General features: G+C 38.9%; 1 protein-coding gene across 1 annotated transcript in view; it reads left to right on the top strand.

Annotated features, from left to right (window-relative positions):
- The window catches only part of RAB8B (RAB8B, member RAS oncogene family), a 57309-nt gene extending 45847 nt beyond the window's left edge, over nt 1-11462 (top strand). Inside the window, exons 7-8 of the mRNA XM_089671435.1 lie at nt 1052-1102; nt 6534-11462. Coding sequence (XP_089527561.1) covers nt 1052-1102; nt 6534-6626 — 144 coding nt within the window. The 3' untranslated portion in view covers nt 6627-11462. The remainder of the gene's footprint in view (nt 1-1051; nt 1103-6533) is intronic.
- The last annotated feature ends 2197 nt before the right edge of the window (nt 11463-13659 follow it).

Here is a 13659-nt window from a genome sequence, read left to right on the forward strand (position 1 = left end):
TCTGACTGACTGTGGGGTGGACAGGTGTCTTTAAAGAGCTCAGACAGGTGCTACTAAGTTAGATTAATGAGTGGAGTAGCGGTAGACTTTTTAAAGGCACAGTAACAGGTCTTTGAGAGCCAGAATTCTTGTTGTTTCTTAGGTGTTCAAATACTTCTGTTCAGCAGTGCAAGACAAATAAATTCTTTAAAAATCATACAATGTGATTTCCTGAATTTTTTTTTTAAGTTCTGTCTCTCAGAGTGGGAATGCACCTACAATGTGAATTTCAGACCCCTCCATGATTTCTAAGTGGGAGAACTTGCAAAATCGCAGGGTGTTCAAATACTTCTGTTCCTCACTGTGTGTGTGTGTATATGTATATATATGTGTGTATATATATATATATATATATATATATATATATATATATATATATATATATATATATAATTATTTTATTATTTTATTTATTTTTTTTATTTCTATTTTTAATTGAGATTGTAGGATTGTACATTTCTAACAGCATCACTAAGTGGACATATTTTCAAACAGAAATATTGCCCCCTAGTGGTTACTGTCTCAATTCTGTGGTTACAATTTGTGCTGCTAAAATTCAAATGCTTTTTTTCATTTTGTAGACTTTCTAGTTTTATAGCTTTTCTGAAATTATCAGTTCTCTACCACTGTCATTTGATCAAAGTCTGAATTACAGACAGCCTGTTGCATGGAGTAATGATCCTCAGTACAGTTTTTTTGGTTTTCATGCAGATAGTACTACATGTTTAAAGCAGTGTTGGAGTTAATTTTTTTCTATTTACAATACTGGGACTGATCATATGGTTGTAGTAGAAACGGACCTTCCTGCTTGGGACTTTCCCATTATGAAGGTTTTTCCAAGTGTAGTAGAGTGGACTGTAAGCTCTCCGTATCTATAGAACAGAAGCAGGTAAGGATATTGTTTTTATGGTTTATAGCTCACCTGGAGGTTTTTGGTTTTTTTTTAACCCAGAATGTTACCCTTTCCCATGTAGATATATATTAAGTGTTTTTCTTTTTTTTCTGTTTTTAGGCATTTTTCACTCTTGGCCGTGACATCATGACAAAACTTAACAGAAAAATGGTGCGTATATATTACTATATTTTTGAGCAGTAGAATTTCATACTTCAAGCCATAAAAGGGAATCTCCATTGTTCCTTTTTTTTATGGTGGGGAGGGGTGAGTATCGGGTACCTCTTTCTGACAGGTACCCGCTCTCCCACTTTTGCTGGAATCCCACTGGAGTAGACCTAACCTTGGGAAGTACAGATTACCAGATTTTCCTGGATGATTACGATTGTTTTTCATATGTCCAGTGAGGCCATTGGTCAGATTGGGCCTTAAAGCTGAACTCCAGTCTTGCCTTTAGTCTTGCACAGTTGTACAGGCTCCTCTCCTGCACTAAAAGTGTCTATTTTTATTTGATTGCAAGCTTCTCAGTGTCCTTTAGAAGCTGCAACAAGCTGGGACCTGCCTCTTTTCCTGGTTGGAAGATGCCCTGCATCACCTAACCCTTTCCTTTTCCAGCCTGAATGTCCCTGGCCCACCCCTTTTATTCATTGGATCTGAGATCTTTCAGATATGGAGGCTCTGTATATCTTGTGCCTTTCCAGGCTCTCCCGTCTCACTGGAGAGCCCAGGATTGAAGCCAGCGGTTCCGCCGGCTTACCATAGAGATGGCTGAGGACCAGAACATACTCAAGCATTTCTATGATATAAGAAACCAGAAGCAATGAGGATTTTGTTACTTCGGTTTTGCCAGGATGTAAACAAGCCATTACTGGCTTGTGAAAGCATCTGATTAAACGGATCTCAGTTTGATCAGGTGCTTTTAAGGGCAAAGGAGAGATCTAGGGTCTAAAAGAGCCTAGATGTCTCAGTTAAGAGGACCTCTCACTGTTCCACGTAAAACACGATAAAGTATCTGTATATGCAATATTATGAATATATACCTATCACTTAATATTTTTCTTTTCCACTATTTTGTTTTAATACAAAAATGTGTTAGGAGGGCTGTATGTTACTTTTACAATTTTTTTTTTTTTTTTTTTTAAAGTGTGAGCAGCGCAGCACTATTTTTATTTTTATATTTGTTGGTCTGGCAACACACTAGGGTGATAGCAATAAAATGGATAAAAGAAAAGAAAATTTAAAGAGCTCACTTGCAAATGGGGAGCACATGCCCAAGTCACTCATGCATATGTAAATTACATTCACACCACACATGTGAGGTATCGCTGTTAATGTCAGCGAGAGCAATAACTCTAGCCCTGGAGCTCCTGTGTAACTCTAAAATGGTAATCTGTAAAGGTTTTTAAAGCATTGCCTATGGATATTTTTGAGTACTATAGTTTGGCACCGTTCCATAGGTGTACAGTATTTTAAAGCTTGACATGTTGGATATCACTTTACTCGTCTTTTCTATTTTACCAAAAATGGATATTATATTGTTATAAAAATTTGAGTTTAGAAAAGGTAAGCAAGAACCATGTGACATTGAAAATTGCACCACCCACCACTTTGAATACGATCTTTTAGCCAATTTTCTATCCATTTACCATTCATCAAAGAGTAGTGGTTAATGATTCATACTCTGAATGGTCTAGGGTCATCAGTGGTGTACCCCAAGGTTCAGTGTTGGGACCCTTACTTTTTAATATATTTATAAACAATATAAATTCTGGGATTAAAAGTCCCATTTCAGTCTTTACAGATGACACCAAGCTGTGCAGTGGAATATCGTCCTTACAGGATGTCTCCAACTTACAAGCTGACCTCAATGCTCTGTGTAATTGGGCAACTGTGTGGCAAATGAGGTTTAATGTTGATAAATGTAAGGTTATGCACTTGGGGGCTAAGAATATGCATGCATCATACATACTAGGGGGGTACAACTGGGGGAATCAATGGTGGAGAAGGATCTGGGAGTTCTGGTAGATCACAAGCTTAATAATAGCATGCAATGCCAAGCTGCGGCTTCTAAAGCGAGCAAAATCCTCTCTTGTATTAAAAGAGGTATAGACTCCAGAGAGAGAGATATCATATTACCCCGGTACAAATCATTAGTAAAACCTCATCTGGAATATGCAGTTCAATTTTGGGCACCAATTCACAAAAAGAACATTGGGGAACTTGAGAGGGTACAGAGAAGGGCAACCAAACTGATAAGAGGCATGGAGGAGATCAGCTATGAGGAAATATTAGAGGAACTGAATTTATTCTCTCTTGAGAAGAGGAGATTAAGGGGGGAAATGATCAACATGTATAAATACGTCATAAATATAGTGAACTCGGTGTAGAGTTATTCACCCTGAGGTCATCACAGAGGACAAGGGGGCACTCTTTACGTCTGGAGGAAAAGAAATGTAATCTCCAAATATGGAAAGGTTTCTTCACAGTGAGAGCTGTGAAAATGTAGAATAGGCTCCCTCAAGAGTTATCCGAGAATATTCTATTGCCTCTCGGGGGATCAGGAAGAATTTTTTTTTCCCTGCAGAAGCAAATTGGTTCATGCTTTTGCTGTTTTTTTTTTTTTTTTGCCTTCCTGTGGATCAACTGTGGGTGTAGGATTATAACTTTTTTTTTTTTTAAATGGTTGAACTGGATGGAATTTTGTCTTTTTTTCAGCCAAACTATGTATGGAACTATGTAACTTTATTCTGCTTGAAAAGATATATAATGTTTAATATTCTAGTAGAAACTATAATAATTATTATTTTTATTATATGTAGGAGATAAAATTGTCAGAATTGGCAGGTAGTAAAAGAGCCCTCAGACCTCATGCAAGCAGAGAGCTGACTCTTGGGAGGAGTACTGAGGCAGAGTAAAGCTATGTACAGCACCCTGCTGGCCCCTCCCACTAGCCATGATATGTGTGTATTGCACACAGAAACACAGGGACCCAGTGATGGCGTGACTTTTTTTTAAAATAAAGTACGTCATTATAAAGGTTTTATTTACAAATGTAATTATCATGTTAGTGAGGTGGGGTTAAAGTTTATTCTGCTTATGTTTTCACCTTCCTTGGTTTCTTTCCTTTTGCCCTAGAAAGACAAGGAATCAGGAAAGATAAAATACAAGCAGATAAAACTCCAGCTTTAAACCTGCACACTCGGCTTGGACAATGTTCTTTTAGAAGGACCGTGAATCAGTCTTTTTATTTTGACAGCGGCATTATTTCTGTAGGTACTTTTGCACATTACTTTAGAATGTAGGAGCTGCTTAGTCCAGTTAGCAGGCAGGAATTTAACTCTGCATTACCTTTTAGAGCATTCATTGTACTAAGTTTCCCTTCAGGATTTTAAAGGGTCATCAGCTACTCCTTTCAGAAGCTTTATTTCCTCTGACAAACTGCTGCTTGTACTTTGTAATCAAATGCAGTTTATTGATTTGAGGCCTGCCTGCTGCACTGTAAAGGTATCTGTGCTTGAAGAGTCACTGTGATAATCTGATTACTAAGCAAGCTCCTCCACTGTGATTATTCTGAGATTTATGGAAATCCATGACATAGTACCTGTCTTTGGTACCGTGACACTGGCTCTTTCTTCAGTGATCTGCTTTTGACTGTTTGGTATTTTATCTTCCTTAAAGAATATGTAAACCCAGTATTTCATATTCCTGACATGTGCCTGCTGTACCATGTACTTGTATGGAAAAGTATCTTGTTTTTTGTATTATTTCCTTTGTGTGAAATGTCTGGAGTTCCTACCAGTCCCTCTGCTTTCCTATTAATGGAGAAGAAAGAGAAGTGCGCCAGACTAAGTGCAGTATGAATATAAAAGTTTATTGCACACAAGATTATAAAAACTCACAAGACGTGGGTAGATATCAGGCATCAATATATAAGGAGGAGGATGTCATCTGTGCTGCACCTCACAAATGGATGGCTGTAATGCCAAGGTGTTGCGTGGCTGGCGCTCTAGGCGGGTCCCACAGGAGGAAGCGAGGATGGCAGGCCTGTGGGTCCTGTGGGACCCGCCTAGAGCGCCAGCCACGCAACACCTTGGCATTACAGCCATCCTCCTCCTTATATATTGATGCCTGATATCTACCCACGTCTTGTGAGTTTTTATAATCTTGTGTGCAATAAACTTTTATATTCATACTGCACTTAGTCTGGCGCACTTCTCTTTCTTCTCCATTTACCACAGAGTCCGGTTTACTCTAGAAAGTGCAAGCCTCACGACGGTGTCTACATTGCAGCGTTGTATATATATGTATACACATATATATACCATCTATCTCAATCCAGTACTGTTTGCATCACAAGGCCTTTTTTCCCCTCCTTTCCCTTCCCCCCTTCCCTTTCCTCACCACTAAAGCTGCATCATCTACTTGTTGCCCCTTTATTACTGGCATGTACGATTATATATCTTAATTTCTGTTTACTGGATTATTTTGTTTAAGGTTTGCTGAGTGAACGTTATGTCCACTACAAATTCTCTTGCGCCAATTGCATTTTTATTTTTGTCTTTCCTATTAATAACTGGCCACACTAAGCAAGAGAGCACAGTGTGGTCAGTTTTCTGGCTGTACTGGGAGCTAATCCAATAATCAAGCTTGTGCTGACACATGCCCTCTGCACAGCCATTTACTGGGAAGACTAGTGTCCTGCTCTTTCTCCTCCCCCAGCTCTTTGAGCGCCTTTTGCAGCTGTGAACAGAGGGCATATGATAATATAAAAAAAAAAAATTTATAAATACCTTTTTTTCCACCCCCTTTTTATTTTATATATTTAGACAAATGTTTTGCCTTTCATTTATATTTTAAACTGAATGCCTTGCTTTACAAGGTGAAGGTTTACATATACTTTAAGTAAGGTACACACATACCAAAAGTTTTGTACATGTGTACTGCGGTCTGCTCAACAGAAGCTGTTCTAACGACCGACTTCTGTCAAGTTGTCATGCTGGAAAACCAACCCAACATAGCCAATAGCTGCAAGCACTGATCAGTGTTTTCTGAAGGGGGGGGGGGTGAAGGAGTCCCCCCTGTCAGAATACAATAGAACAGTGGGAGAGATCTTTGCATCACACATGTTTTGTTTTGTGTTTTTTATTTTTTCAACCTGCTAGTTGAACGAATAAAACTGTGTGTGCCTGTGTCAAACCTTCGATCACTGTGAGTATTGAGTCCTTAGTGATCTGCATATGGCTGGTGGATATCTATGGCAAAGTGCATTTCTTAGTAATTAGTACTTCTTCTTTTCTTTTTTTTTTTTTTTTTTTAAGGGGGGGGGGAGGAGAATTACAACTTCTTTTAGAAGTCACAGGGACAGGACGTGAAGAAAAATTTCAATTGTCTCACATACAGTAACCAAAATATAATGGTGCAAAGCATAACCCTACCCCACCCCATCCTGGTTGGAGTTGGGCTTTTTGAGAGGTTGCTAGATCATTGTGGCAAAGGTCTTCTTTTTTTCTATTAGATTTTTCTTCTTGCAGCAGAGCCAGCACTAGAAAAAATAAAAGTTGCTGCAATTCAGGCTATTTTTAAACTATTTTTTCTCTTCCAGAATGAAAGCAGCTCTCCGAGTGGAGGAGGTCCAGTAAAAATTACAGAGAAGTCATCAAAGAAGAGCAGTTTCTTTCGTTGCGTGTTACTTTGATGAACTGTAGCACATGGAGGAAAGGAGATGGACTGTGGCACACCTGATCGAATGGCTTCTTGCCAAGCACAGGTGCTGCAAAGGCCTCTGGGGGAAAAAACATGCAGTTTGCTGAAAGCGCCAGATATGAGACAGTTGCCGACATGGATTTCTGGAGTGGAAGATTATTGTGGGAAGCCTTTTCATACACTATGAAAGAGAATATGGGAACAAACAGACGAGTGTAAACTTTTTTTTCTTTTTTTTTTTTTCTTCCTTTCATTTCAAATTGAAGGTGTTTTAGTCCTCAAAGTGCACCATTTGTATTTTCTTCCCTGGTCAATGGCTGGCATGGTTAATCAAATGTTTCTAGAAATTTCTATGTAAGCATCTATGATCTACCATGCCATCGGTTTTAATTCCTTTTTTAATTTAAAGAGTGTACTATGATTAAAAAAAAAAAAAAGCAGGGTGGCCTTAATTCATGTACAGTGGTAACCACTTGCTATTTCAAGACCTGCTAATCTTGTTTGCTGCCTGTGGACTTTATGATGCATTGAAATGCGTGCATTGATCATTGTAAAGTGCAAAACTTAAAGTACAGCATTGGAACAAAGCAAGAATTGTCTGCAGAGTAGTGGCGTTGATCATGTAGGGTCACCTTCAGACCCCACACGCACATTCTGAAATTTAGCCATAATAAAGTTACTCTGATGCAAATAAGATATCCTCTGTAAAGCAGTTAGGAATTGTATATTTTGTTTGAATGTGTTTACTGCACTTGACACTCTTTAGACCACGCATTGTAGCCCAAGAGGGAGTCGGTGTAGACCTCTCATTACATTAGCTGCCACATATGACTTGACCCTGTGCATTTGCTTCCCCATATTAAGCAAGTTACCATAATCCCTCTCCATGAATGAACATGCAAACATGCCTTCCCAGACCCAAGAATAATTGCACCGTCCATCATCTGTCACCTGCTTCAATGTGAATATCGTCATATTCTGCCTACGAATGAGTGGTTTGTCCTTGTCTGTCTTCTGAGCCAACTTGACTGTATGTGTGAGTGATAATAAGCACAAGTTTAGGGGTTTGTTTTTCCTTTGGTTGTTTATAAAGTGCCCAGTAATGCTAACATATGGAAGCATCAACTGACCTGTCATTAGAGAGGCAATGACTCCCTGTGCTCGACCATGGATGGAAGTGACTGCCATTGTGTCCCTAATGTGCTCAGGCAAGGCTTATTATTGCTGGTCCAGCCACTATTCTGTAATCCGATTAGCGTCTTGCACTTTAATCTTGCAGCTGATCAGTATCATAATAGCCGTTATGGTTATTGTGTTCTAAGGTGAGGTTTCTGCAGGTACGCAAATGGCTTCCTTTATTGTCTCCTATGTGTTTTTAGAAGTATATGTGTAGGGCTCCAAGCATGTAAACTGTTCAGATCACCTGTGCGTGGGCTTAGTTACATGGCTAGGGTGCAGTGAATTCAACAAAAACAGTGACTTGGCCGTACCAAAAGATTGTACAAATTCTGCAAAGGTTTCACATCGGTGAGTTGGGAGTAATGAGTTTGTCACTGGAAGCTCAATTGAAATAAAGACTGTCCAGATACAAGCTACCAGCATTTGTATTTGGTGTCCATTGAACCCTTGTGTAAGGCAGCATGAAAATCATGTAAGAGGTTCAGCCCAGGTGGAGCCGCTGAGGACAGAACGCAGTTATAGATGTTTATGGTTTATGGACCCTCAATAGGTCATAGCTGAGCTTTTTCTTAAAGCAAAAGATTGTGCCTCATATTTTGATTGTGTAGATACTGAGACACACAATTATTAGGACATGGTAGTGACTTGAATACATGTGCTCTTTTTAGGAGATGTTTAAAAGTTGCACTGGCATAAAGAGGGTATGTCACTGGTTCATTTAATATCATTTTCTTACTTTACTACATACTGCCATGGGCACAGCCACTTTAAGAAAAGGGTTTATATATGCACTCATACAGAATGGTTGCTTTAGAGGCTTTCATACAGAAGGAACCATGTTTTACATTTGGTGGACCTATTTGAAAGTGTCTCTATAATAGGCAACGTAATCTTTTGTAGGGTGGCCTTCTTAAACAAAAGAATTAGTAATAGAATGCACATTTTTTTTTCTCTAACACACAAGTAAACTGCCCCAACCTTAACTTTAGGAGCTCAGAAATAGTTTCTCATTTATTGTGATGCCTGCTATACCAGCATCCAATCTGTAATGATAGCAAAAAAACAAAAACCTCCTAATCCTACTAATTTTCTCTACTGCTGTCTATAGTTTATTGCTGTGCTGATACCCCATTATTACTGCTGTACCTGTATTCCTTTGCAGTCAACCCTTTTCCAGAGGTTGGTTACTACAGGAAACAATAAAGACCTCTTTTATTGATCCATATTATTTGCTTTTTTACCGTCTAAGTTTTGAAAACCAGTGAAAACTTTACAGGCATCATACAACTTTGAGTTCAATCTTTGGTGACTCATTCTCTAGCTTACCACCTTACCTAATGTCTGGTACATACGATGAGAAAATCGGCCAAAAAAAAAAACTGCATTCACAGTGATCGTTTGATAATGTAATCATTGTACGCAGAGATCTTGAGAGGGAATCACGATGGCTCATACAATATTATCTGAATGGATTAGCACGAAAAGTTTCTCGTACAACAAAAGAACAAACAAATTTTGTGTAATCAGTATAGTATTCATCCATAAAAAGTCACGTGACCAAGAGCAATCATTAGAAACAAGAAAAACCCAGAAGGACAAATGGCAGGGAAAAAAATCCTCATATACAATGAAAATATTAACCCAGAAGGAAAAATGGCAGGGAAACCAATCCTCATATGCAATGAAAATATTAACCCAGAAGGACAAATGGCAGGGAAACCAATCCTCATATGCAATGAAAACATTTGTCAGGATTGAAATATATTTAATAGCAATAATGGAGTCGTAATCCTATTGCTACATTTTTTTTTTTTTTTTTTTTTTAATTTTCTGCAGATCTTTTTATAAAGATATATATCCTATCAATATTATTTTTTATTATGTTGACAGCCCCGTGCACTCTAATAAATGTTTTTTCAAATAAAAATGAGTGCTATCCAAAATCCTAATGGAAGGGAGCAAAAATGGACAGTGGTAGGGAGATGGTCTTTTTATTTTAATTCATACATATCCAAGTACCCAAAAGAAATTAGCAGTTTATCAACACAAATCTTTGTGCAGAGACCAATGCACAAATACACCACGACACTCCAAATGGGTATAGCCGAAGGTGTGGCAAGCAGAGGGGTCACATATACATTACATCCCTTACGATTACACGCTGGAACTTGGCTATGCACACGGAAAGTTGCGCTGGATCGTATGATTAGTAGCACTCTCCTGTTTGATATGAAATTTTCATGCAAAAAAAAACAAAACGAACATTCATTTGATTTTCTCATTGTGTGTACATAATGGATTGAAAGCTGTTATATGTCTTTATTTGTTAAAAATAAAAAGACTTTTGGTCTGCCCCCCAGGTTTTCAGTTTTCTGAGTTGCATTGTGCACAAGGCTGTATGTGCTAAAGATATAAACAGCTTTAGAGAACCAAGTGACAGTTCTTCTTCAAGGGCTTTATAGTAAAGCCAGAGATAATGTATTATGTTATTTCTCAAAGGGAAAAAGTATCAACTTAACCAAATGATTGTATGAATATACCCCAAACTCTTTTCTCTACCCAGCCTAAATTTTATGTTGGCTGTGATGTAAAGCTCTAGGGTGCAGCCTGTGGGTCAAATCCTGCAGTGAAATCTCTCAATTTATTTTGGATTCCCAAAAACTAGGTATGACTGTTCCCAAGTTGGTTTCTATTTGGAGTTGCATGTTTTTGATGTAAACGGTCATTTTGACACTTGAGCTTGTGATTTAAAAATGGTTGCGCACCTTTCATTCAGAGCAATTGAACCTTGAAATGTGGGGTGATAGGGACCCATAAAGAAGTTATTCCCAGTACAGTGCCTCCAACCTGTCCCAGATTTGGCACACCAGTTCAGTTTTCCTTCTAATAACCAAAAGGAGCTTATGAAAATGGGAGTAAGTCCACCCAAGTTTAGGAGTAGTTTTGGGCTGATTGGGGGTGAGGCTTCACCATGACTTAATATTTGGAGGTATTCTCAGTACTTTGGATCCCTGCTTGAGTTCTTGATCCACGGGCTGCTCTCCATTGATCTATATTGCACTGGTAAATCTATGTTAGCAGCTTTTGTGCAAGCTGGCGTTTGTAGATAGGTGTCCTTGCTTTTGTATGTGTGGTGCGTATGCATGAGTATGAGATGCTTATGTGCTCTTTACCTTTTCCCATAAACCAACAAAGCCTGACCCTGGAATCCTGAAAACTTCCAGAACTTTGTGACCCTTCTACCACTTCTCTCACTATTGTACTTGAGCTTGTTTGGACTCTCAGGATGACGTCAGTCTCTGTTGTGAATCTGAAGCTGCTGATTGTGTCTTAATTTTATTTTGCACATTGTCTTAGTGAAAACAAAATGCTTGAAAGTATTATTTTCCTGATTTTAACTGCCCCAGAGCCTGTATTTTTAGATTGAATAATTTGTTTTTCTTTGCTATTCTGCATTTTCAGTATTTAAAATGTATTTCTTAAATTATCAACTTTTTAACTTGCGTTACTGTTTTACATTCATTGTTTTCTCTTTGAAGGAGCACACTGCTAATTATCTTGTTTCTGCCATTGTGTCAGTGCACATCTCTGTAATGTGCCATTAGACATGTATAATAAACTTTTACTAATTAAAGCCTATTCAAGAAAATGTGGTGGTGTCTGAGTATCTTCTGACTACAAGATACACCCCCATACCAAATGTCAGGGAATGGCATATTCTGGTTGATGAATGTTGTCCAAGGGGGTGTCCATGCTCCTGTAGCTGTATGTGAATGCTGATGGTCCCCAATCAATCGGTACAGTCTAGGTCATCATTGTGAACCATAATCACTTTATTCATGGTGAAACAGAAATGCCATATAACATTGAAATTCACTTGAAAAGCACTTGACTGTTACTCAGGACTGGTAATGTTGAAAGGGGTAGGCAGAGTTTTTGTTCTCAGCACTTGTTAGGGGGTTGCTGAGACTTGAGGATTGACAACTTTCACCTAGGTCAGAAAGGAGCAGGAGACATATTTCCATTGAAGGTGGGCAGCTGAAGGATGTTGGCGTTAGCTGGTTACCTGTCTATGATGTGTCAATGAGAAGCAGTGTTGGATAGGGGGCATGGCAGCAAGGCTGACTATGGTAGTAGTATTATTATTATTATTATAATACAGGATTTATATAGCGCCAACAGTTTGCTCAGCGCTTCACAATATAAAGGGAGACAATACAGCAACAATACAGTTCAATACAAGAGGGTTAGGAGGGCCCTGCTCCTTGTAGCTTACAATCTAAGAGGGAGGGGCTGGTGGTACAAAAGGTAATAATTGTGGGAATGAATTGGTAGGATGAATAGAAGATTCCGTTATTAGCTGAAGGCAGGATAGGCTTCCTGAAGAGAGAGGTTTTCAGAGATTGCCTAAAAGTGGGCAGAGTAGGTGATAGTCTGAAAGATTGGGGTAGAGAGTTCCAGAGGATGGAGGAGGCTCTGAAGAAGTCCTGGAGGCGAGTTGGGAGGGAGAAGACAAGGGAGCTAGAGAGCAGGAGGTCATGCAAGGTGCGGAGAGTACGGTTTGGGTGATATTTGGAGACAAGATTGGTGATGTAATTTGGGGTAGAGTTATAAATGGCTATATGTTATTAATGTTTTGAATTTTATTCGTTGGGCAATGGGAAGCCAGTGGAGGGATTGACAGAGAGGGGTGGCAGGCATGGAACGGTTAGTAAGGTGGATGAGTCTGGCAGCAGCATTCATGAAAGACTGAAGAGGGGATAGCCTGTGATGAGGTATGCAATTGAGGAGGAGTTACAATAGTCAAGGCAAGAGATAACAAGGGAGTGAATAAGTTGTGGTTTCAGAGGTTAAGAACAGGCGTATCTTGGGGATGTTGTGGAGGTGAAGTCTATAAGATTTGGACAGTGACTAGATTTTGTGCTGAAAGGACAGCTGGGAGTCTAGGATTACACCTAGTACTACAGGCAAGTGTAATGGTTTTGCGCACTGGGCACATGAAAACTGTATGCGACATCATTTTGTTCATGTTTCAGCCATTTTGTCATGAGAAGAGTCCTCCCCACAGTGACACCCCCTAGAACATAGCTATGATTTCAAAGGTGCCTGTTCACTGGCATGTGGCTTGAATAAGCAAGAGTCTGGGTTTTCAAAGAACCTGTTATCTCTACTGAGGCCAGAGATATGGCAGTGTCTGCTAGCAATCAACCTCTACAGTTTATCACTTTCCTGAGGGGATTGGGATTGACTAATCCTAAAACTATAACAAAATCCTTCAGTTCTGTCACCCATGGTTTGTAGGACAATTAAATCCATTAGGAATACATAACATGCCACAGAATGTATACTCAGAATTAATGGCTATCGTAAAAGGCATTCAGGGCCGATAGGCAATCTCTGCCTCATTCACTACTTCAAAGAATCTACACACAATTCATAAAATGAAACTGGACCAAGACACATTAATATTTAATGGTCAGATGGATTCTGACAACACCCCCTTGATATCAGAGAAAAGGAGACTGCTCCTGAAGATGACATCTCTCATGTACCATCAAACAAATGAAGACCTGTCAAGTTATGAGAGCCAATATAACACCTTGCCCATGGACTGAAATCTGCGAAAACAGGACTTACAAGTATTCTTCATTTTTCACCCTATCTTTCTGTTGCTTTTTGTCTTTTTGTTACTTTGTAATATCTTTTTTTTGTTTTGTTTTTATTTGCAACATTTTTACCTTTTTCATTTATTAAACTATATTTTGAAAAGTGTTTAAAACTCTCTAAATGCACTAACACAAACTAAAAGAACCCCTGTCTCTTGAAGAGTGCTGCTGTAGTATAAA

Source organism: Staurois parvus, unplaced genomic scaffold, assembly GCF_062004578.1.
Source record: "Staurois parvus isolate SC_StPar_1 unplaced genomic scaffold, SC_StPar_1.0 ptg000105l, whole genome shotgun sequence".
Taxonomy (NCBI): domain Eukaryota; kingdom Metazoa; phylum Chordata; class Amphibia; order Anura; family Ranidae; genus Staurois; species Staurois parvus.